The following is a 23,814-nucleotide window of genomic DNA, read 5'->3' as shown; positions in this document are numbered from 1 at the left end:
ACTGGTCTGAGGTAAACAGGATGAAGTTTAATAAAGACAAATGCAAAGTGCTCCACTTAGGAAGGAACAATCAGTTTCACACATACAGAATGGGAAGAGACTGTCTAGGAAGGAGTACGGCAGAAAGGGATCTAGGGGTTATAGTGGACCACAAGCTAAATATGAGTCAACAGTGTGATGCTGTTGCAAAAAAAGCAAATGTGATTCTGGGATGCATTAACAGGTGTGTTGTGAGCAAGACACGAGAAGTCATTCTTCTGCTCTATTCTGTGCTGGTTAGGCCTCAGCTGGAGTATTGTGTCCAGTTCTGGGCACCGCATTTCAAGAAAGATGTGGAGAAATTGGAGAGGGTCCAGAGAAGAGGAACAAGAATGATTAAAGGTCTAGAGAACATGACCTATGAAGGAAGGCTGAAAGAATTGGGTTTGTTTAGTTTGGAAAAGAGAAGACTGAGAGGGGACATGATAGCAGTTTTCAGGTATCTAAAAGGGTGTCCTGAGGAGGTGGGAGAAAACTTGTTCATCTTAGCCTCTAAGGTTAGAACAAGAAGCAATGGGCTTAAACTGCAGCAAAGGAGGTTTAGGTTGGACATTAGGAAAAAGTTCCTAACTGTCAGGGTGGTTAAACACTGGAATAGACTGCTTAGGGAGGTTGTGGAATCTCCATCTCTGGAGATATTTAAGAGTAGGTTAGATAAATGTCTATCAGGGATGGTCTAGACAGTATTTGGTCCTGTCATGAGGGCAGGGGACTGGACTCGATGACCTCTCGAAATCCCTTCCAGTCCTAGAGTCTGTGAATCTATGAATAAAACCCATCACCCCGAGATCCGAGCACTGAAGGGTGCATAGCTAGAATGAATAATGTTAAGTTTTTCACAGACCACTTGAGAGACTTTTTGAACATTAAATTTGTTTTCTATTTTTGTTTAATCCCATGTTAGGTCACTGTTTTTTCTTACAGCTAAGAAGTTTTTATTATCAGTCTGGACCATGATTCTTCCTGGTCATGACAAAATGAAAGTGACTGTAAATTTTTCCATTCTGAAACCTTCGGTGCCATCATCTTTGATTTCCCATCATTGGTAACAGCGTACTTAGCATTAGGACAGGGGTCGGCAACTTCTGGCACGCGACTCGCCAGGGTAAGCACCTGCCACGTCCACAGGTTCGGCCGATCGCGACTCCCACTGGCCACGGTTCGCCGCTCCAGGCCAATGGGGGCTGCGGGAAGTGGCGCAGGCTGAGGGATGTGCTGGCCACAGCTTCCTGCCACCCCCATTGGCCTGGAGCGGTGAACTGCCGCCAGAGGGAGCCGCGATTAGCCGAACCTGCGGACGCGGCAGGTAAATAAACTGGCCCGGCCCGCCAGGGTGCTTACCCTGGCGAGACGCGTGCCAGAGGTTGCTGACCCCTGCATTAGCATATTCTGCTTTCACATTTTAGCTTTCTAGTGTCAGAAAAGGACTTTCCAGCTACTAATTCCAATCCGTGAACATTCTTGAGCTTCACTGGAAACATACAAGGCTGCTGATGGACTGGCTGAAATAGGTTCTCTTGCTTTACTAAAGACATACCAAGGATGGCATCCTATTGGAAAAATGTCAATGGAGTTTTAGGGGTTGCTTTTTAAACTTGTTCAAGACCAAAAAATTAACATGTAGACTGCGATTCAGCTGTGACTTTTTCTTGAAGTGTATCTTATTACATCCCTTCTAATAGTATGCACAGTCAGGATTGGCTGTTTTTATATATATATATATATATATATATATATATATATATATATATATATGTGTGTGTGTGTATATATATATATATATGTATGTATATGTGTGTGTGCATCCTGTGGATGTAATCCTGAAATACTAAGAATTATTGCAGATGGATTCTGAGAACAAAAATAAAAAAATAATACTGCATACTCCTTATATCTGATAGACATGTGATGTCACCCTTTTTATATTATATATTCTTAATCTTGTGAAAGGGGCTGAATTCAAATACTAGAAACAGAAGCCTTCTATTTGTCCACATGATTGATACAATAGAAATCGCAGTAGTGAGCGCTTTCAGAGTAGCAGCCGTGTTAGTCTGTATCCGCAAAAAGAACAGGAGTACTTGTGGCACCTTAGAGACTAACAAATTTATTTGAGCATAAGCTTTCGTGGGCTACAGCATCTCTCCACAGTGAACTTCAATCCTGTTCTGGGTGGATCGCCCATAGGATTGAGAGCATGTGGTAGTTAGTCTCCATGCCTTTTCAGTGTACTCAGATTGCCATCCAGGGTCCCAGTAATAGTGCTGTTTTCTGCATGAGCTAAAACCACTAATTTTTATGTAGCCCACTGACCAGGAGTCAATTGATGACGACTTTTGGTCTTACCAACAGGAATAAATTCAACCCAGTGACCTAATGCAGAAGTGAAAGGTTCCATATCTCTTTACCAGTCCCTTGAGCCCGTCAGACTCCAACTTTAATATAGAATGGCATTTGTAGGCTTTACAGTACAGAATCACATGCCACCCCTCGGGAGATCATAGCTTAAGGTCTGTCTCAGAAGTCAGTCTTTGGTCCAGAGCATGACAGTGCGTGAAAACAGCACAGCCAATTATTGCAGACTTGATGCTTGTATCCAGCTAAGGTGAACAATTAGTATATGGCTTCTATGAAGTACCTTCTGATAACTGAAGGGTGGATCCATTTGGCACAGCTAAAATTTTCAACAAAGATTGAGTGGAGAGAGAGAGATGAGACAACAGTATTTATAGTAGGCAGAAAATGTAGGTCACACCTTGGTCAGGCTTTTCTATACAAGTCGCTGCTTTAGGGAAGCTGAGTGCCACTTTTGGCATATGCCTTGAATTTAAATGAATTTGCAAATGAGAAACTACACAGAAAATCATTGAGATGAAAGCTCCATAGTGCCACTTTTACAGTCACTTTCCAGTTCAATGATTTTAGAAGCCAAGAGAGAGTAGAATCAGCATTGTATACGAACTTCTTTACAATGGAGGGGTCAGATATAATGGTAGCCACAAGGAGCTACTGTAGTTATAAATTGCTTCAGCTTCTTTGTTGAAGACCATCATAAAGATATTCTATTGCAATATTAACCCATCTGTGATCATTATGGTAGGTACACAGAGCAGTGCTGAGTGTGTATTTTGCCCCATGTACCTGTTATATTAGGTGGCATTGAAGCAGTTAAAATTGTCTCAGAATTTCCATTTTGCATGTATATCTTCAAGGATTTATAACTGAGATATAACAATTCTCCCAGGCAGAAATTTGGCATACAAGTAAGGCAAATGTTATAAATACTACAGTGCTAGTTGGAAGAAATGAAAATATGTAATTGTATCATGTGGTACTTTGTCTCTTTACACACCAGTGACTGTTTTAATTATAAGTATGTAGTCTATAGTTTTGCTTCTTATAAACAGCTCTATAATGTAAGACTCCAAATGAATAAAATGTCATTTGGTCTTGTGTGTCTTCTTTGATGCTCAGGTTATCAAAAATCACTTTGAAAAAAAGTGAGTTCGGTCCTGCTAATACAGAGACTGACTGAACCAGCACAGCAGTATTAAAAATGCAGTGATTGCCCACGTACAGCCTTTGACACTGTACTCTCCATTAGGGTCTGACCCTGTGAAATGGTGAGCACTCTCAACACTTACTGCTGTCAATGGCAACTGAGCGTGCTCAGCACGTCAGGATCTGGCTCTACGGAGCAAAAACATGTTTCTCAGGGAAATTTAGAGTTCTCTCCTACTCTGTTAAAATGGAGTTTGGTAAGTCTGAGTATATTCAATATAGTTCTACATTTATTGATAAAATGTTGGAAAATAGATCCTTTCCTCTTCCCCTAGTCATTGTTCCAAAATCCTGACATCCATAACTGTGGTAATGGATTGATGAATGAAGCATAAAATTATAACCTAGAAAGTGTCAGATTCTTTGAGTAAGTAAACAGTAAAAACAAACATAACTGTCTGGCTTGTATTTATTTATTTTATTTATTGCATTATTTTTAAGCAACAAGAAGCTGAGGACACCGCCAAACTACTTTATAATGAATTTGGCTGTGAGTGACTTCCTGATGTCTGCTTCACAGGCCCCCATTTGCTTTATCAACAGTTTGCACAAAGAGTGGATACTTGGAGAAATAGGTACTTTTCAATACTACTTCATAGCTCCCTTTGTATGGGAACCTATCTTAGCCATCAGCATGTGGCATGGAGGCAGCAGCATCAAGACTCTTGTGGCACAAGCCAGAGTCTTGACATCATCAACCAACAGGACTGGCACAAAGTCACTGAATCCCGACCCTCTTGTGTCTCATAGGTTTGGTTCCTTCCCCTTCCAGTTCTTTGAATGAAAGGAATCAAACCTCTGGCTTCAAGAGCAACACCATAGTGATCACATGACCACTTAGCATGTAAGGCCAGTTACCGTGCTTGATGATGGGTAGAATGATTAATAGGTAGAATAGTTTTGTTAAGCCATATATAGAGTTTTTTTCTTTTTCTTGATTGACAGTGAATTATGTATGTATTTGTTTAGAAATGTATACCTGGTACCCAGTGCGAGGCCCCTGGGAGCATTCATTCAGTAAAAAGAATCATAGAATAAGAGAGCCAAATGATGGCCTCAGCTGCTTCTCTCTTCCCCAAAACAAGGAAACTAGAGGTCTAAACTGTAGCTCCTTTGAAAATATTGCAAGCTCTGATTAAAGGCCTGATTCACAATTACATTAGTTGTGCTTTTAGGCTGGCATAACTCCATTGGTAGCAATAGAAATAAATCAGCATAAAACTGGAGTAGCACAGTGGTGAATCAGGTCCTGAAACAACCTATTTAGTACCAGCAGAAGAGATTTATTCACTGGGCTCACAATATTGTTTGTCTCTCCCACTTCGCTATTTAGATATCGGTACAAATCCTGCCTGCCGTGCTTACACAAGTCATCCCATGATCATAAATGGGACAGTCTGCATGAGTGAGGCAAGAAGGATTTGGTCCATTAACTCCATGCTCCTGACATTGACATGATTACTTTTGGTGTCAATTGTGTCATTTTGAACTATGTGCTGTCTCTAGCATACCTTCATGTTTCTCTAGTGTACCATCATGTGTGATGACACGGTGTCACAGAAAATCCTAAGAAACGACTATTTGACACTGATTTCCAGGTCAAATTATTCAAATTGCAACTCTGTCTGTCTTTGTCTATTAGCAGAATATACAAAGGAAAAATCATTCTGCCTCAAAGTGAAAACTGTAACTTAAAATAACATTTTGTACCATATTTCATAAGACCAGTGGCTGTGTTTTCCATATAGGCTTTTAAATTGGCATGGAGTCAAAAGCACCTCTGCATTTTTAATTCATATAAAACACAGATACACAATGTGGGTGAAGTTTTATTAGACCACTGCTGTTGGTGAGAGAGATGAGCTTTCAAGTTACACAGAGCTCTTCTTTAGGTCTGGGAAAGGTACTAGTTTGTCACAGCGAAATGCAAGATGGAATGAATTGTTAGCATGAGTATTTAACACAGATTTCAAGGGAACATTAAAGGTGACGTGCCCATTAACCCCTCTCCAGTCATACGGGGAAGGGGTTGGGGAAAGAGTCTCTGGGTTGGGGGATGTGGGATCATAGGCTTGGGAACTAGAGGTGCTGCAGCACCCCAGGTTTTACGCAGGCTCCTGCCCGGGGCTCCCAGTTGCTGCCCGGGTCCCGGTTGCTGGCCTGGGGCTCCGCTCCTGGCCCTGCTCCCACTCCTGCCCCCAGCTGTGGCCCCATCTTCAACCCCCTTACCACTGTCTGGGTTCCCCTCTCCTGGAGACACGTCCCAGCTCGGGGGTGGGGGGAGGACAGGGCCCACTATTAAGAGTTCCAGCACCACTGCGTGGGATTAAGTGGGTTACAGATTGTTGAAATGAGCCATAAATCCAGTGTCTGTGTTCAGTCCATGATGGTTAGTGTCTAGCAGAGTTACAAATTTAAGCTCCCAGGCTCTCCTTCTGAAGGTGTCCCTTTTTCCTTTGAGGCCTGTGAAGTCAGATACAGAGCAATCATTTTGTGAAAAGTGAAAGGTGATACAGCGTTTTTTGTCTTTTATCATTTTCCTATGTGAATTCATTGATGAGCATAGTGATTCTCATTTCATCCACATAGTTGTTACTGGGGCATTTAATACATTGGATGAGGCCAACCACATGTTGTGATAGGCATGTGTTGGACCCATGGATCTTGAAAGGTTTGTTGTGAGGAGTGTTGATCATCATAGCAGTGGAGATAAGTCGATAGCAGTAGTGGGCAACCTGCGGCCTGCATATGGCCCATGAGGGTAATCTGATTGCGGGCCACGAGACATTTTGCTGATGTTGACCATCCGCAGGCGCGGCCCCCCACAGCTCCCACTGTCAGCGGTTTGCGTTCCCGGCCAATGGGAGATGCGGGCCGCAGGAACGTGCTGGCCGCCGCTTCCCGCATTTCCTATTGGCCGGGAAAAGTGAACCGTGGCCAATGGGAGCTGCGGGGGGCCATGCCGGCAGAAGGTCAATGTCAGCAAAATGTCTCGTGGCCTGCAATCAGATTATCCTGATGGGCCGGAGGTTGCCTACCACTGGTCTATAGGTTTTGCATCTTTTGTTCTGGCAAGGTCTGGTGCCACTATAAGTTGGTGTGTCCTGGTCTATAGGGAGCTTGTGTCTGACGGTGAGCTTGGAGAGGTTGGAGGGTTGTTTGAAGAGGGGGTTCATCCTGATTTCTTTCACGATGTGGTCCTCATTGAGTATGGGTTTTAATTGTTGTTGATATCCCTCATGGGTTCCAGTGTGGGGTGGCAGTCGGAGGGGTTTTATTTCTGTATTGAAGTAGGTTCTCTCAGGGTATTTGGGTGGCCCTTTCCCCCTGGACTGGAGAGGTGTTAACTGGCCACTTCACCTTGAATGGTCCCTTGAAATAGGCGTTAACTACTTATGCTAAACAATCTGTTCCACCTAGTCTTTAGTATTTAGCAGTGACACTCTGGGTATGTCTACAGTGCAATTAAAAACCCGCAGCTGGCCTGTGCCAGCTGACTGGGGCTCGCGAGTCTCAGGCTGAAGGGCTGTTGAATTGCAGTGTAGAAGCTCAGGCTGGAGACCGGTCTCTACGACCTTGCAAGGTGGAAGGATGCCGAAGCTTGGGGTGTAGCCTGAATCCAAAAATCTACACCACATTTAAACAGCCCTGATTCTCACGTCCTGTGAGCCTGAATCAACTGGCTCGGGCCAGCCATGGGTTTTTAATTGCAGTGTAGATTTAGCCTCTGAGTAAAGTTTCCCAGACCTGAAGAAGAGCTCTGTGTAGCTCAAAAGCTTCTCTCTCTCACCAATAGAAGTTGGTCCAATAAAAGATATAACCTCACCCATCTTGTGTCTCTAATATCCTGGGATCAACACGGCTACAACAACATTGCATAAAACGATGTTCATTTTTTGGTGTATCCTTTTGTCTCTAGGAGACAAATGTCTGTTTCAGCATAGTTAAGGTCATTATATTGGGCAGCATTCCAGGAAAATGTAACTTTAATTGTATTGGATTTTTGTTGAGGCAGTTTTCCATTGACAAATGATTCTCAGTCATAGCATTCAGTAGAGGGTCGGACATTTTTCCTGCTTACTTTTATATTAATTTTGTATTTGCCCTATTAAACAAAAATAAACTACTAATGCAGGAAGGCTGTATAAATTCCTATGATGAGAGAAGTGTCTTGAGTCAAGAACAGCATGATCACAAATGGGAAGTTTATTGCATCAGGCTGTAAGAGAGAGTTCTACATTTGTTTAGAAAACTAAAAATCTTACGTTCCACTTTTCTGTTTAGGTTGTGACCTGTATGCTTTTTGCGGGGCGCTCTTTGGAATAACCTCAATGATGACTTTATTAGCTATTTCCATTGATCGATACCTTGTGATCACTAAGCCTCTGCAATCCATGCGGTGGACTTCCAAGAAACACACATCGCAGATCATTGTTATTGTCTGGCTCTACTCGCTGGGATGGAGCGTGGCTCCGCTTCTTGGGTGGAGTACGTTGTTTACTCTTTTGTGCGTGTGTTTGTACATTATGGCGCTTTTGCTTTGTTGCAGATGTGTAAAACGGCCCATAGGCATTATTGTTGAGTGTATATATGGCTAATGCCTGGGGGATTGCTATAGTATAGTATATCTGTGTCTACAGCAGTGCAGGTGTTCTTTTTTTTTCCAGGTATGCTCAAGCAAAACAAATCCCCCAATGGCATAATAGGCATGTATCAGTACTTCTCAAGTCAGGAAGGGTAGGTACCTTCTCTCTTCAGCAGTAGTTGTCAGCACACTCTTACTTTCTCCGTCATCTTTTATGTCAAGAGATAAAGGGACAGATTATCAAAAGCCTGCCTTTCCTTCTGAGCTTGAAAATAAAGGCAAGAGTGACTAATGGCATGTAGATATCTGAGGTGAAGATGCAGCCTGGTAGTTGGCTATCTACATTAAATCAATAGCAACCTCGGTTATTTGCACATGCAAAATTGTGTGTGCAAAAAGGGAGGACACGTTGAGGCAAGGCTGACAATAACCCCTAATATTTTTCTTCCTTCTGTACTGGCCTTATATAAATAAATTGAAGTGACTATCTCAGGAGGAGTAAAATATTAGTGTTCCCACTTTTAAAACAAGTACACCTCTATCCCGATATAACGCGACCCGATATAACACGAATTCGGATATAACGCGGTAAAGCAGTGCTCCGGGGGTGCGGAGCTGCGAGCTCTGGCGGATCAAAGCAAGTTCAATATAACGCGGTTTCACCTATAACACAATAAAAAATTTTGGCTCCCGAGGACAGCGTTATATCGGGGTAGAGGTGTAGCTTTGAAAGATAATATTGAAAAATAGTATGTCTTCCTATTCAATGAGAAAAAATTGTCATCTCCATTTCAGCCTGAACAGAGATTACATAAAAAATAATAATATAATATTTAAAGTCTTTTTGAGTTCTTCTTCAAAGTCCACTGAAGATAGGAGGACTCTGTCTATTGACTTTAATGGTGTTTGGATCAGGACCTTAAATTCCCCCTACCTTCTTGTCTTTGTTAATGAGGGAATGACCAAACTGGCAAATATTGACCCCTATTGTCCACTCCCAGCTTCTGGCTGTCAGAGGCTAGGGACACCCAGAGCATCTTGGCTAATAGCCATTGATCAACCTATCCTCCATGAACTTATCAAATTCTTTTTTGATCCCCATTATAGTTTTGCCCTTCACAACATCCCCTGGCAACAAGTTCCACAGGTTGACTGTGCATTGTGTGCAGAATTTATTTCCTTCTGTTAGTTGTAAACCTGATGCCTATTAATTTCAGTGGGTGATCCCTGATTCTTGTGTTATGTGAAGGCGTAAATAACACTTCCTTATTCATTTCTCCATGCCATTCATGATTTTATAGACCTCTACCATATCCTCTCTTTAGTCCCCTCTTTTCCAAGCTGAAAATTTAGATTTGCATCTAAAATCCATCACTATTTGCTTGCTTCCACTTATTTAATTTGGAATTAAACTTTGATCATAAATAATTTTAGCTTCCTGTGCTTTTAGTTTCCTTTCTCTTTCCTTTTTTAAAGGCCTGCTTTCTTCCTATCCCCAACTTTTCCTTCATTCACTTTTCCAAATGATCTCTCCCTCCTTTCTCTTCCCGCTGTCCCTTCCTTCCCTTTCTCCACTACTTGCCACAACCTTCTCTTACTGTCTGCTACTAAAACTTCTCCAGACACATGCACGCACACACTCACACCGCATACCTACCTGTCCCTAGAAATGACCTAGTAAAAATTATACCTTCTTACTCAACAGAAATATTCCTTGGGTCAGATCTTCAGTTGACATAAACTAGTGGGGCTAATATGTGATATACACTTGTTGAGGATCTGGCTCCTTGTGTTTATTCAGTCATATCTACTGTAGTTAGTGATAGAAATAGAATCTTACTGCTTTTGAGCCTGGTTAGCCCATGTAGTGTCAAAACAGATGGATGAGCTGGATTTCTGCTTATTATTGTGCATCATTCACAGACCTGTTTTGTTAAATCCCATTTGGTTAAACCTGTGCAGTGGGGATGCACAGATGTAACAAAGGGTATAATTTAGCCAGCAGGACATTTATTGATGTGGTTGTTGCATAAAAAAGATAAAAATGAGGCTGAGTTTGCAGGGCTTGTAGTTGTGGGTGTGGCGGGAATGGATTTTTACTTATAGGCAGAGCAGCTTTATTATGGAAATTATTGAGAGACCATGACATTGTGTTCAGATGCTTTTCAGAGTAGAACAACTCTTGAATATTTTGAATTAGTGCATTTAGGGTTTGAATAAGCAGAAAAACCTCTTCATACTTAACAAGAGTGTATAATCTCATCACAAATTATAATGAAATCTATTTACTCATGTTTTCTTTCAGGAACTGAGACAAGCATGCCACTTTCTGCTTGAAAATGTTTTTGTATTTTTAGAATTGACCTTTTTTTTGGTCAAAACAAAAAGTAATCTGGATTTTGTGGGTTTTCTCCCTTTCCCTCTCTCTTGTCCCCTTTTCTAGTGTAGAACCAAACATGGGAAGGGGGAGGGGCGAATCATTTCTGTTTCAATCAAATTCAGATGTTTGATTTTGAATGAAAATGAATTTTTTGTTTGATTTCAATGAAAAATTAAAACCTGCCACATTTTTAAACAAACAAACCCATATTTTATTTTGTTTTCTTAATTTTTCACTGAAAATGCTTTCCATTTTTGGAACAGACCTAATATTATCCTAACTATTCATTTACTACAAAGGCAGAAACATTTCAGCCTTCTCATCCCCTTCATCAGAATCTTATGAAGCCTGATTTAAACTCATGTTATTCCTTTCACTGCAACTGAAGCAGCAATATAACAACTGACAATAGCCTTTTTGATTTAATATTAAGATAACATAATTCCATGCCTTGTTTCGCTGTTCTAGTTTTCTGTATTGATTTGTTTATTAGCTAGCTTTATTTTAAAAGATAACCAATTAGGTTAACATTAGATATCCCAATAACCACATTTTTGTGTCATCATTGCTGTCTTACAACACTTCTGTTACCAGTATCTAAAACTGAATTAGTGTGAACATAGAATATGGCATTTTTCCTGCAGTTGGGCTTTAAATTGAGCTGCAAAAGACATCTGCCTGTAATCAATAGCTTTACAGCTGAGTATACTGTGTAGGATTTAACTCGGAATGAGGCTTTAGCATTGATATCTGGGGCAATTAATTCTTGTAATAGTAAGTAATGATCTGCTTAATTGAAAGCCTTGGATATGTCAATAAAATATCACACAAAATTATTGCCTTTAATCAGGCTTGCAAATTTTATTCACTCGTTTGCCTGCGGTAAAATTTTGCAAAGTCTTTAATCATAAGTGCCACCACAACAACAATAAAAATTGGGTCTGAGTCCCATTTACACTAAGAGGTTTTGCATTGAAATTTACACTGATGCCCAGTTGTCAGGAAGTAAAACCTTAGCAATGTGATCTGTTAAGATGTGGGAGGGATAGCTCAGTGGTTTGAGCATTGGCCTGCTAAACCCAGGGTTGTGAGCTCAATCCTTGAGGGGGCCACCTAGGGATTTGGGGCAAAAAATCCATTCTATGAGATAGGTATATCTCCATATATATTAATGTGGAATTTTCTTGCAATGAAAGCTCCGTCACCTGAGTTCTGTAAAATTCAACTGGGCAAAGCAAGTAGAACAATCCTGCACTGACAGGGTAATTGCAGTGTGACCTGATAGTTCTTTTCCATCTCTAATTCCTAATATATGAGTTAAAACAATTATGTGCCATCAGTAGAAGAAAATAAACCAGATCAGCCTTGCAGTTGCCACATCTGCTGATTTCCCAAAACACGGTTGTCATAGTCCAGGGCTATCTGCACCTTTGACAGGGCCACCCAGAGGATTCAGGGGGCCTGAGGTCTTCGGCGGCGGGAGGCCCCCGCCGCCGAATTGCCGCCGAAGACCCAGCGCTTTGGCGGCGGGTCCCAGGGCAGAAGGACCCCCCCGACGCGGGTTTTCAGGGCACTTCGGTGGCGGGTCCCAGAGCGGAAGGACCCCCCTGCTGCTGAATTGCCGCCGAAGACCCGGAGCAGAAGCTCCTGGGGCCCGGGCCCCACAAGAGTTTTCCAGGGGCCCTGGAGCGAGTGAAGGACCCTGCTCCAGGGGCCCCGAAAAACTCTCGTGGGGGCCTGGGGCAAATTGCCTCACTTGCCCCCCCCTCTGGGCGGCCCTGACCTTTCAAGCTGCTTAGTTTTTCTGAGCCCACCCCCTTTGGGTTACAAGCCTGTGTCTTTGCTTCTCAAGGTGAAGTTGCACAATTTCCCCCTCTCAGACTGGTGCACCTTGTGCACCAACAGTGATTCCTTAGCAGCCACGAATGGTTTGAGCCCTACAAGTCTTCCCGTCAGGAGTTGTGATCAGTGTGGGAACACAGTGACATATGGAATGGGATATTCACCCCCACACAAGGCAGAGCAGGGTAAATTAGGTTAATTTACCTGATAGGCTGCACCTGAGGGAGAATTATGGTTTGAGAGGCTGATTGATGATGGAGCCCAGCTGAGAAGGAACATGCAGGGCTGATATAAAGCCAGGAAGCTGGCAGCAGAAAAGAACTGCAGGGGAAGTTGTCTGCAGTTTCCCTGTGAAAGAAGAAAGGTGTGTTTGGGTGTTACAGAGCTAAGTAGTCTGCAGTTAATCCATTGGAGGAGGGAGTGTGGGCGGGTTGGCTCAGAGAGAGGAGAGTTAGAAGATGTAGGAAGGAGTCTAGGGAAAGAGCAACAGGGTCTGGGAGAAAGCAGAACACGGTTGGCTAAACATAGTCCCTGGTCTGGAACCTGGGTTAGTGGGTGGGCTTGGGTTCCCCTACCAGCCACTGGGGGAAGTGGCACAGACTGGGCAGGGGAGCAGAAGACTCTCTGGGATAGTCATGTGATCAGACTTTAAAACCCCATAAGGGACGCACTGTAGTGAAATGCCTGGGAGCGCCAAGCCATGATGAGAGATGACCCTGAGTTGCACTGGGCAGCAGGGTGCATGCACGAGTGACAGAAGGAGCTGTTGGACCTGGAAGGAGCTAATCCCCAGAGTAGCCAGGAGGAGACACTCTACTAGTGAGGGGACCCCATGACAACATAAAACAGTTTTTCCAAAACATAGTTTAAGTTCAACAGTAAGAACAAAGCATAACAAGAGTGAAGCATTTTTAAATTTAAAAACCTGTCTACGTGCATAACTGCATTACCTAAAGCTTATGTATGCAATGTTGTTGTAGTTGTGTTTGTCAAAGGATACGAGAAAGACAAGGTGGGTGAGGTAATATCTTTTATTGACCAACTTTTGTTGGTGAGAAAGAGACAAGCTTTTGAATTTACAGGGAGTTGTTCTTCAGGTCTGGGAAACTTAATCAGAAAGTCACAGCTAAATATAAGATGGAACAGATGGTTCAGCATAAGTAGTTAATACATATTTCATGGGACCTTTCAAGATAAAGTGACCCGTTAACACCTCGCTGGTAATAGGGAGAAAAGAAATGGGGGGGAAGCATCTGGGGATGATTACTGATAATGGGTTTTAGATTGTTGTAATAAGCCATAAATCCAATGTGTCTATTCAATCTGTGATTTTTAGTGTCTAACAAAATTATGAATTTAAGCTCCCAGGCTCATCTTTGGAAAGTGTTGTGCAGGTTTCCTTTGAGGACGAGGACTGATAGGTCAGATACAGAGTGATCGCTTTGTGAGAAGAGTTCACCCACAGGTGATGTGGTGTTTTGTCTTGAGAGTTCATCCAAGAGTATAGTGATTGTCTGGTTTCGCTCACATAGTTGCTATTGGGGCATAGTGCTTTGGTAGGCCTAACTTGTCTATACTCCCCCACATCTGGTACTGGGGTTCAGTCTGCTTCCCTGCGGGGGGCAGGGTGTGTGTCCCTCCTCTAGCGACTGCATTCCTTTATCCATCCCCAACATCCTTTGGCTTGGTCTACACTACAGAGTTAGATTGACATGCGCTGCCTTATGTCAACCCATCTCTGTACGTTTCTACACTAAAATGTAGCTCCCACCGATGTAACTTACCCATTACACCGATTTAATAATTCGACCTCGCCAAGAGGTGTAGCGCTTAAGTCAACTAAGGCCTTGGCTACACTTGCGAGTTACAGCTCAATAAAGCCGCCCACAGCGCTGTACTTCACTCCCCGACCACACTGGCAAGGCACGTACAGCGCTGTGTCTCCCTGGCTACAGCGCTGCAGGTACTCCACCTCCCCGAGAGGAATAAGAGATGCAGCGTAGTGACTACAACTCCCGGGTGTCAGTGTGAACGAGGAGTTAACTTGCTGCGCTGTGATAATCCCCTTATCAAGTGGCCACTCTTCTCATTGTTGTGATCGGCTCCAGGAATGCAGAAGTGCCGTTTCAAAGCTCTGTACCAGAGTGAAAAAGCAAACATTTTGCTGTTTGATTTGAGTGAGTGAATGAGAAGCAGGGGGATCGGAACTTGCAAGGCAGCGTGCTGACACACTCTCAGCACCCCAAAACCCCCTCTCTCTCCCCCCACACTCCCTGTCACACTCCACTCCACCCCACCCCACCCCTTTTGAAAAGCACGTTGCAGCCACATGAACGCTGGGATAGCTGCCCATAATGCACCGCTCCCAATGCAGCTGCAAATGTGGCCACGCCAGTGTGCTGGCAGCTGTCAGTGTGGACAGACTGCAGCGCTTTCCCTGCTCAGCTGTACAAAGGCGGGTTTAACTCACAGCGCTGTACAGCTGCAAGTGTACCCAGACCCGTAGTTAGGTTGCCGCAGTATCAGTATAGATGCTGCATTGCTTATGTCGACTGTGATTGCCTTTCAGAAACCATCCCTAATGCCCCACCCTGGTAGTTAAATCGGTGCAAACATTCCTGGTGAGGATGTGCACTGTGGACACAAGGACGTAGCGTGAATGTGTAAAACTGATTCAATTACTGCAGTGGCTGTATGTCAACGTAATTTAGGTAGACTTAATTTTGTAGTGTAGACTTGCCCCTTGTTTCCCTGTGTCTCTTGACCCTGTTTAAACTGGTTTATGTGCCCACTAGGTGGGAGTTGTTGTCAGGCAGCACACAGAGGGAACACACGCACGCAGCCGACTGTTATCAACATTGAACAGAGCAGAGCACCACACCGGTGACGTCTGACAACAGGAGTCAAGGATAGACTTCAAAGCAATTGGTTCTCTGCATGGCCTTTTAAGATATATATTGGTAAATGGGTGTCTGTCAGAAGTGTTTGACCACTTTCCTGTTTACATGCATGTGAGCTGATGCCTGAATTACCTCCTTGAAATCATATAGCATACAATACAATAAAAATCAAACACACACTTAATATTCATAAAATATTACAGGCGTCTCGCACTTCCTTCACAGCAGTGACTGTGCCTTTGTTAGAAGTGCATTATATCAATATATCATTGCTCCCTGCACAGGGAGGAATACACTGATATGCTAGTGATCTTTCTCTAAAAACTTTTTAAAAGAGTGCAGCTGACATCATCCACTGTTGTTCAGCTTTCCTGAGTGAAGAAATAGAAGTGGGTAATGAGTGATATTTTTCTTTTTTGTTGTTGGTAGTGAAAGCCAGGCAGTGAGAACAAAAAAAACAACAACGCTTAATTAATATGTTGAGTTTCCCTTGTCTTGTCTCTGGAAAGCAAAAACAGTACAGTTTTACCCTGATGGTGAGAATACTCTAAATTCTGTTAGCATAATAAGTTAGCTAGCATGCAAATGCTAATTGAATTACTTTCATCGAGTGTAGAGGATTTTCTGATGCTAAAAGGGTCAGACAATGAAGAAATCTCATTTAACATGCAGTGAAGAAAAATTATATTGAGCATCTTCAAGCTATTTTCCTTTGCCTTCATTGATTTTTTTCTTCTAATTAGCATCTCTGCATATATCCATTCCAAAGCTTGCACTCGCTCTCTAATCACCACAGCTCTGCTTTTGATATTCAGCACTGTGTGTCTTATATTTACAGCTCATAATTAAGAAAAGGAGTTAGGTGGAGTAGTGGGGTTTTACTGCATAGCCCGTTAGGATTGTTTCTTATTTGTTAAGCAATGACAGTGTGTGTCACACTCTATAAGACACAGCGGTCCCTGCTTAGGCTGTATCCTAAAGTGTTTAAAATCTAAGGCCCAATCCTACAGGCTGATCCATGAGCCTGCACATTACCCTGTTCAGCAGGGGCGGCTCTATGTATTTTGCCGCCCCAAGCACGGAAGTCAGGCGGCTTTCAGCAGCACGCCTGCGGGAGGTCCGCTGGTCCCGCGCCTTTGGCGTACCCACCGCCGAATTGCCGCCGAAACCGCAGGACCGGCGGACCTCCCGCAGGCATGCCGTCGAAGGCTCCCTGACTGCCACCCTCACAGCGACCGGCAGGCCGCCCCGCACAGCTTGCCACCCCAGGCACCCCACTGTTCAGGGTATGTATTCACAGCAGTTGACGGTGTGATTGCAGCTCAGGTGCACACACTAGCTTCAATCTAGCTAGTATAGGTAAAAAGAGCAGTGTTGACATGGTGGCAAGGAGCTAACAACTAGAGTACATACCCAGCTTCCCTTGGTTGCTAGCCTGTGCTGAACCTCATGCTGCCACATCTGTTACCTGCACCAGCTAGATTAAAGATAGCACACAAGTGTTACCATACTACAAGCACACATACATTAGCAGTATAGACATACCCTTAGTGAGGCTAAGCTGGAGCATAAGGTTCTGACTCCACTAGTCAGCTTGCAAGATCAGGGCCTAAGCCCCTGACTGTGCCAAGGAATCTGTATGGGCACATGCCTGCGCCTGTACGGAGTCCCATAGACCTCAGCAGAACTCCATGTGGGTGTAAGAGTCTGCCTATGCAGAGCTCAGGCCTTCCACTGAACTAAGGTGAAAGTTCTGAGTGACTGGAAGGGAATGGTTAGGAAATGCTTATGCAGTCTTAACTACAGCAGTCACTGCTCCTCCTGCTCTAATACACACGTACATAAACCCAGAATTAATGCAATATCCTGGGGCAGATATTTACCATTTCAGTGGTGCAAAGTACAATTGCAGCCATTTCATGCCAGCTTCAGAGGATTCCCCCAGCACAAGGAAATCCTCAGCTGGCAGAACGCTGCTGTAGCAAGCTTTGTGCTATTCTCTCCTGCTTCACTCTCAGCATAGGCATGTTTCAGATGCAGGGAGCAGGAGTGGAGCACACACACTGAGCAATTTAGGTTGCCCAAAATCCTCAATTAGTGCCAGTAAAAGCCTTCTAGTGCACCACACCATCAGGCATTTTATATGCAGATGTTGCAAGAAAGCGGTTTTAGAAATGCTTCGGAGGGGGTTTAAACATTTTATTGGGACTAGTTTTGACATCTGTCTTGTGTAAAATGAGTCCAGTTTTAACCACCACACACCTATCCCACATACAGCCCCTTCCCCCTGCCTTTCCCTGAGGGTGGTTGCTGAGATCCATCACAAATACCTCTTTGCAGAATCTCTGGATCTCCTGCTGTCCATCCACATCCAACCCACATCTTTTTAGGACATATCAATTTATAAAGTAGGGGTAGGGGAAGTAGCTTCTAGGATGAGACTTCGCAAAGATTCAGCCTGTATCAAATTTGCACAGGTAACATTATGATTCCCTTCTTTAAATGAGAGACCGTCTCCAAAGTAATCTCAAAAGACCCTCAATTACAGTGGTTTCAGCAGATGCGCCTTTAAAACACATCTGCTGTTATTAAAGATTCTTAAACCTGTCTGCTGAAAATGACCTTCTTGCAAGTAACTGAGAGGTGGGGGGAGCAGTTGGATAGATTCTCTCCCCTAGACAGTATTCAAAATGCCATCATGTACCACTTGGAGTACTTTAAAAAGTTGCTCATGGAAGACTGACAGTTAAGAACATAAGAACGGCCATACTGGGTCAGATCAAAGGTCCATCTAGCCCAGTATCCTGTCTTCCAGCAGTGGCTAATGACAGGTTCCCCAGAGGGAATGAACATGTAATCAAGTGATCCATTCCTTGTCTCTCATTCCCAGTTTCTGGCAAACAGAGGCTAGGGACACCATCCCTGCCCATCCTGGCTAATAGCCATTGATGGACCTATCCTCCATGAATTTATCTAGTTCTTTTTTGAACCCTGTTACAGTCTTGGCCTTCACAACATCCTCTGGCAAAGAGTTCCACAGGTTGACTGTGAGTTGTGTGAAGAAATACTTCCTTTTGTTTGTTTTAAACCTGCTGCCTATTAATTTCATTTGGTTACCCCTAGTTTTTGTGTTATGAGAAGGAGTAAATAACACTTCCTTATTTACTTTCTCCACACCAGTCATGATTTTATAGACCTCTATCGTATCCCTCCCATTAGTCATCTCTTTTCCAAGCTGAAAAGTCCCCATCTTATTAATCTCTCCTCATATGGAAGCCGTTCCATATCCTTAATCAGTTTTGTTCCCCTTTGCTGAACCTTTTCCAATTCCAATATATCTTTTTTTGAGATGGGGCGATGACATCTCCATGCAGTATTCAAGATGTGGGCATACCATGGATTTATATAGAGGCAGTATGATATTTCCTGTCTTATTATCTATCCCTTTCTTAATATTTCCCAACATTCTGTTCATTTTTTGACTGCACATTGAGTGGATGTTTTCAGATAACTATCCACAATGACTCCAAGATCTTTCTTGAGTGGTAACAGCTAATTTAGACCCCATTATTTTATACGTACAGTTGGGGATTATGTTTTCCAGTATGCATTACTTTGCATTTATGAACACTGAATTTCATCTGCCATTTTGATGCTCAGTCACCCAGTTTTGTGAGATCCTTTTTTAGCTCTTTGCAGTCTGCCTGAGACTTAACTATCTTGAGTAGTTTTGTGTCATCTGCAAATTTTGCCATCTCACTATTTACCCCGTTTTCCAGATCATTTATGAATATGTTGAATTGGACTGGTCCCCTGGGAAACAAAGCTTTACCGCTCTCCATTCTGAAAACTGACCATTTATTCCTATCCTTTGTTTCCTATCTTTTAACCAGTTACCAGTCCATGAGAGGACCTTCCCTCTTATACCATGACAGCTTAATTTGCTTAAGAACCTTTGGTGAAGGACCTTGTCAAAGGCTTTCTGAAAATCTAAGTACAGTATATCCACTGGATCCCCTTTGTCTATATGCTTGTTGACCCCCTCAAAGATTTCTAGCAGTTTTCTTATTATCTGTGCATGATGCAGTTTTTTTAATGAGTTCAGACTAGGTGGGAGACAAGATGCACGCCAACTTTGTATCTGTGCTCTCCGTATTCTGGAACTGGCTTGTACAATACAGCAGTTAAGTAATTATGCAGTACAGGATGGCCAGTGAGGGTCACATGTATAGTATTACCATTTACTTGTTAACTGTCCAGTTCTTAAACCTTGACCAGTAATTGTACAAACGATGTATGTGTATATATGTGTATATATATATTTACTTTTCATGTTTCTTAGGTTCCTATGTGCCAGAAGGGTTGATGATATCTTGTACATGGGACTATGTAACCTATTCCCCAGCAAACAGAAGTTACACCATGATGTTATGTTGCTGTGTGTTTTTCATTCCCCTGGTTATAATATTCCATTGCTATTTATTCATGTTTCTGGCCATAAGAAGTACTGGCAGGTAAGCAGGGTAGCAAGAGTAGTTAAATCTCTTGTCTTCTTGCTGTAAAGCATACTTTAAAGCTCCTGGCTGAAAATCAAGCTGGGCAGTAGATATATTAATGATGCTGCTTACACTGAATCTGTATTCTCCTTTGATGTCCTACAGAATTACAATACAGAGAACTCCCTGCTTACATGCTCCAGATAGACAGTCGGGTTAGATAAATAGAAGCAGAAATGCTATTTTCTCATATTCAGCTATTTTTCATTTTCTTCAGTGTTTGGGTTCATCATCTAAGCCCCCGGGAGGGTAAGACAATGAATAAATCTGTTATACAGCAAAATGGCCATCACCTGATTTTGGCGCACTCCACAGACTTAAGTCCTTATACCTCAAGAGTTTCATTTATTGTAGACATTCCAGAAATCACAGCTTTTACAGCTGAACTCAGGGAGATGAGATGGGCCATGGTGCACACATATCTATTTGTGCATGCATTTGACCAAATTTCATGCAAATATACAGGCAGGTACAAATGGTTTTGCACATGACTCAGCCTCTTCTTGTAAATATTTGAACTAAAAATTTGGCCTGATCAGAGATCAAAAAGGGAACTCTCTCTATTGTTTTGCCTCTCAATATGTACATATTACTCATTCGGGGCCTAATCCAAATCCAGTTGAAGTCAGTCAGAATCTTTCCACTGACCTGAATGGGATCAAGCCCTGTTGCCCTGTTTCAGCAAAGTAACTAATCACATGCCTAACTTTAAACACATGTTTAACCCCCATCGACTACAATGAGACTTGAGCACATGGTTAAGAAGCTTTGCTGAATAGGGATGGACTTGCATAGGTGCTTACAGTTAAGCACTTGCTTATGTGCTTTTCTGAATGGGGGGTTGTGAATGCTCTCTGCAATTGCAAATTTGATAACAAGGAATGGTAACTTGGTCCTTTAAGCAATATCACTACATATGAGCATTCAGCACAACTGCTGCAAGAATTGAATATGTATTCTACTTGCTAACAGTGTCTTCTGCAGGCTTCTTCCATAATGCATCTATTTGTGTATTACCGTTTTATGGAAGCAGCTCATCACAGTGCTGATTTGCATAGTGGCCTTCCTTTTTAAGTAAATCTTCACTAAAATTTGTTTGTTTTTATGCTAAATCCTGTCAGACCAGTTTACTATAGATTGCAGGATATTAGTTGATTTTGCTGGCATAAAAAGGTGATGATGGTATCTGAAGAATCCCCACACAATAGCTGTGAGAATTTCTCCAGGCTTGTATTAATGATTCCTTCAGAATATCTGCAGCTAAACCACGATCTCCAAAAATTATCTCTAAGCAAAAAGAATGTCATCTCTCATTGGCTCAAATACCACTGTCCCATGGATAAACCTGCAGGAATGTAAAATAGCCCCCTATGTGCCAGGTTCACCAGTGCTCTTGCTTTGCAAAGTAGCCAGCATACAATACCAATATACCTGGCTCAGTGAGTTGGAATCTGTGGAGTTCATTTGACATCATCTCCTCAAGAGACAGGGAGGAGTCAGTGGAAGTGTGTAGGCAGCAAGGGGCGCTGCCCTTGTGAGGAGTGAATCCATGCATAATACATGGAATCCTCAGAGATGAGATCAGCCCTGATGACAGCTCTGCTGTCTGGCCTCCCACCCAACCCTGGCAGCATGGCTCCTCAAGGAAATGAACTATCATTGAGTAACCCCCTTGTGCCTCTGGCAATGTCGCAGAGGGCAAAGAGTGGGATTTCCTGTTCATTTGCTACTGGAGATCTGTCTGGTTCCAAAAGGACCATGCTACTCCCCAGCTGTGTTAGCCCCATCCCTCAGAACTGCAGAGCCCCATCTGGGCTGTTCTTGAGGACGAAGAGTGAGTATGTCACAGAGGCAGTGTCTCTCTTCCTGCTTACTCCTCTTGACTGTTTTGAGGCCATTTTGCATGTTTACTCCCCTTTGCAGGGTGTAGCAGAGTAAGATCTTTATCCTTAAGATATTAAATAACTGAGTATATTTGGGCAGAGAAAGATAAAGTGTGTGCTCCATTTTATTTATTGCTAATAATGCATTGTGCGTCTTGTACCAAACATTTTCTTACACTGGGTGACTTCCCTTCTTCTTCTTCTTCTCACAGGGATGTTCAGAAGCTAGGGTCCTATGGTCGTAAATCCTACCTCTCGCATTCCATGAAGAATGAATGGAAGCTGGCAAAAATTGCTTTTGTGGTCATCGTTGTGTTTGTCTTGTCTTGGTCTCCATATGCTTGTGTCACCATGATTGCATGGGCGGGGTAAGTAGAAATCTGGTGGCCCTTAGTCAAGATAAGTTAGTAATGAGGAGCAAGTGATCTAGCCTGAAGCTGCCCTGAGATATTTCACATAAATCTGACTCCTCCTTGGATTGTAAATGAGATTTAACTATAATCAGTGTTGTCACCCATAAGGAGTTCATCTTCCTTTTAAAAGGAGTTAAAATAGACACCAGATTAGAGGTGAGATATCATTCCTCAGGATAGCCCTTTGGATAAAAGAGAACAAGATTAGCTAGTGTCTATTTCATTTCTTACATGAAACTTTGTGTGCTTTTTTTTTTTCCTGAGCACAGATTTTTGTTTTCACATCCTTCATGCTGCTTTTTGTGTGTGTGTATTTTGATTTTATGCAGAGTAATCCTAGGCATCTCAGCAGATGATCACTCTCCTCATATCTGATCTCTCAAGAATTCCCCTCCTCAAGACAGTGACTAGTAGAGAGAGAGAGTCAAGAGGCTTTATTCCGCACCTTTTTAAATTCAGAGCTCATGTCCTCCTCCCCTTCCCAGCTCTCCCCTGTAGGGAGACCTCATCCCCTGTTGATGCACATTCAACTTCACTGATATTAGTAGGAGTTACATGATCAATGGAAATTAGACTTCTCTTAGCAGCTGGGAGAGTTTGAGGCAAAAATAGCTAAAGCTGATCTCAGCCCACTTCCCCTTTTTCACGCTCCTCCCTTTCTTTTTGGACACTGGAATTTCAGTCTCCTTGATGCCCTTTGGTGTGCAGAATGAAATTGATACTATGGGGTGGCAATATGAGATTTTCATTCTGAATCGGTTTTTGTTATTACCATTCCATATCTATCTTGTTCTCCACATTAATAATCTTTCCTCCTGCTTCTGACTAGCAGAACAACAGAGAAATAAGTGATTGTGTGTGTTCTGGGTGCTTGTCATTCTTAAAAACAGAAAAGTCATTGGTTGATGGCTATTCAGCTTCTCCAAGTAAATGTAACTAGTATGGCACCGAATCATGGTGGTCTTAGTCTCAGCAAGGAATGCACTGAAACAAATTAACTTTTCAAAGCTATTCATTGTCAGATGATCACAGCACATAGTCAATCAAGAAAGAGTAGTATGTTTTGGTAATTTAGTTAACACACATCCATTAAATAAATGTTTTGTTTTTGTTTAATTTTAGCCATGGCAACACTCTAACTCCATATTCTAAATCTGTGCCAGCTGTTATCGCCAAAGCTTCTGCAATCTACAATCCTATCATCTATGCAATAATTCACCCAAGATACAGGTACAGTAAACACAGTACAATTGTCTGTCAGTACACATACAAATGTATACATTCATAATAATCCCTTCTGCTGAGGGCACTTCACTGCAGGAGTAAGTGGGCACAGTGCCATTGAAATCAATAGATCTGTGTCCCCTTTTGTCAGTGGTGTATATGGCCCAATAGCTGTAAAATGTGGGCCACAGGATAAAGAAGTTATTGCAATTGCTCAGTGTTCCCTAATTTTTTCCATCCATGCGCGGGATGAATTTTGTTATGTGCACCAATATCAAGGTAATGTACAGATGGCCCTGCCGCCCTTCTGAGCTCCAAACCCTGCCCCACTCCTGCACTTCTAACCCCTACACTATGTTCCCTTCACTCCAAACCCTACATTCTCCTGCTGCGCCCCGAACCCCTGCACTGTGCCCCCTTCACCCATAGCC

The 23,814-nt window shown here is 42.8% G+C and overlaps 1 protein-coding gene across 3 annotated transcripts in view; it reads left to right on the top strand.

Moving 5' to 3' along the window:
- LOC112104984 (melanopsin-like) overlaps nt 1-23,814 on the top strand; it is a 62,924-nt gene that overhangs the window by 9,415 nt on the left and 29,695 nt on the right. For all 3 annotated transcript variants that reach the window (XM_024197610.3, XM_024197611.3, XM_029913676.1), the window contains 5 exons: nt 4,042-4,175; nt 7,885-8,088; nt 19,650-19,821; nt 21,959-22,114; nt 23,282-23,389. In XM_024197610.3, the coding sequence (XP_024053378.2) occupies nt 4,042-4,175; nt 7,885-8,088; nt 19,650-19,821; nt 21,959-22,114; nt 23,282-23,389 (774 nt within the window). The remainder of the gene's footprint in view (nt 1-4,041; nt 4,176-7,884; nt 8,089-19,649; nt 19,822-21,958; nt 22,115-23,281; nt 23,390-23,814) is intronic.

The sequence above is a fragment of the Terrapene carolina genome, unplaced genomic scaffold, assembly GCF_002925995.2.
Source record: "Terrapene carolina triunguis isolate 2854851 unplaced genomic scaffold, T_m_triunguis-2.0 Scaffold789, whole genome shotgun sequence".
Classification (NCBI taxonomy): domain Eukaryota; kingdom Metazoa; phylum Chordata; order Testudines; family Emydidae; genus Terrapene; species Terrapene triunguis.
The sequence above is the reverse complement of the archived record's forward strand: the minus strand, read 5'-3'. Positions and strand labels throughout refer to the sequence as shown.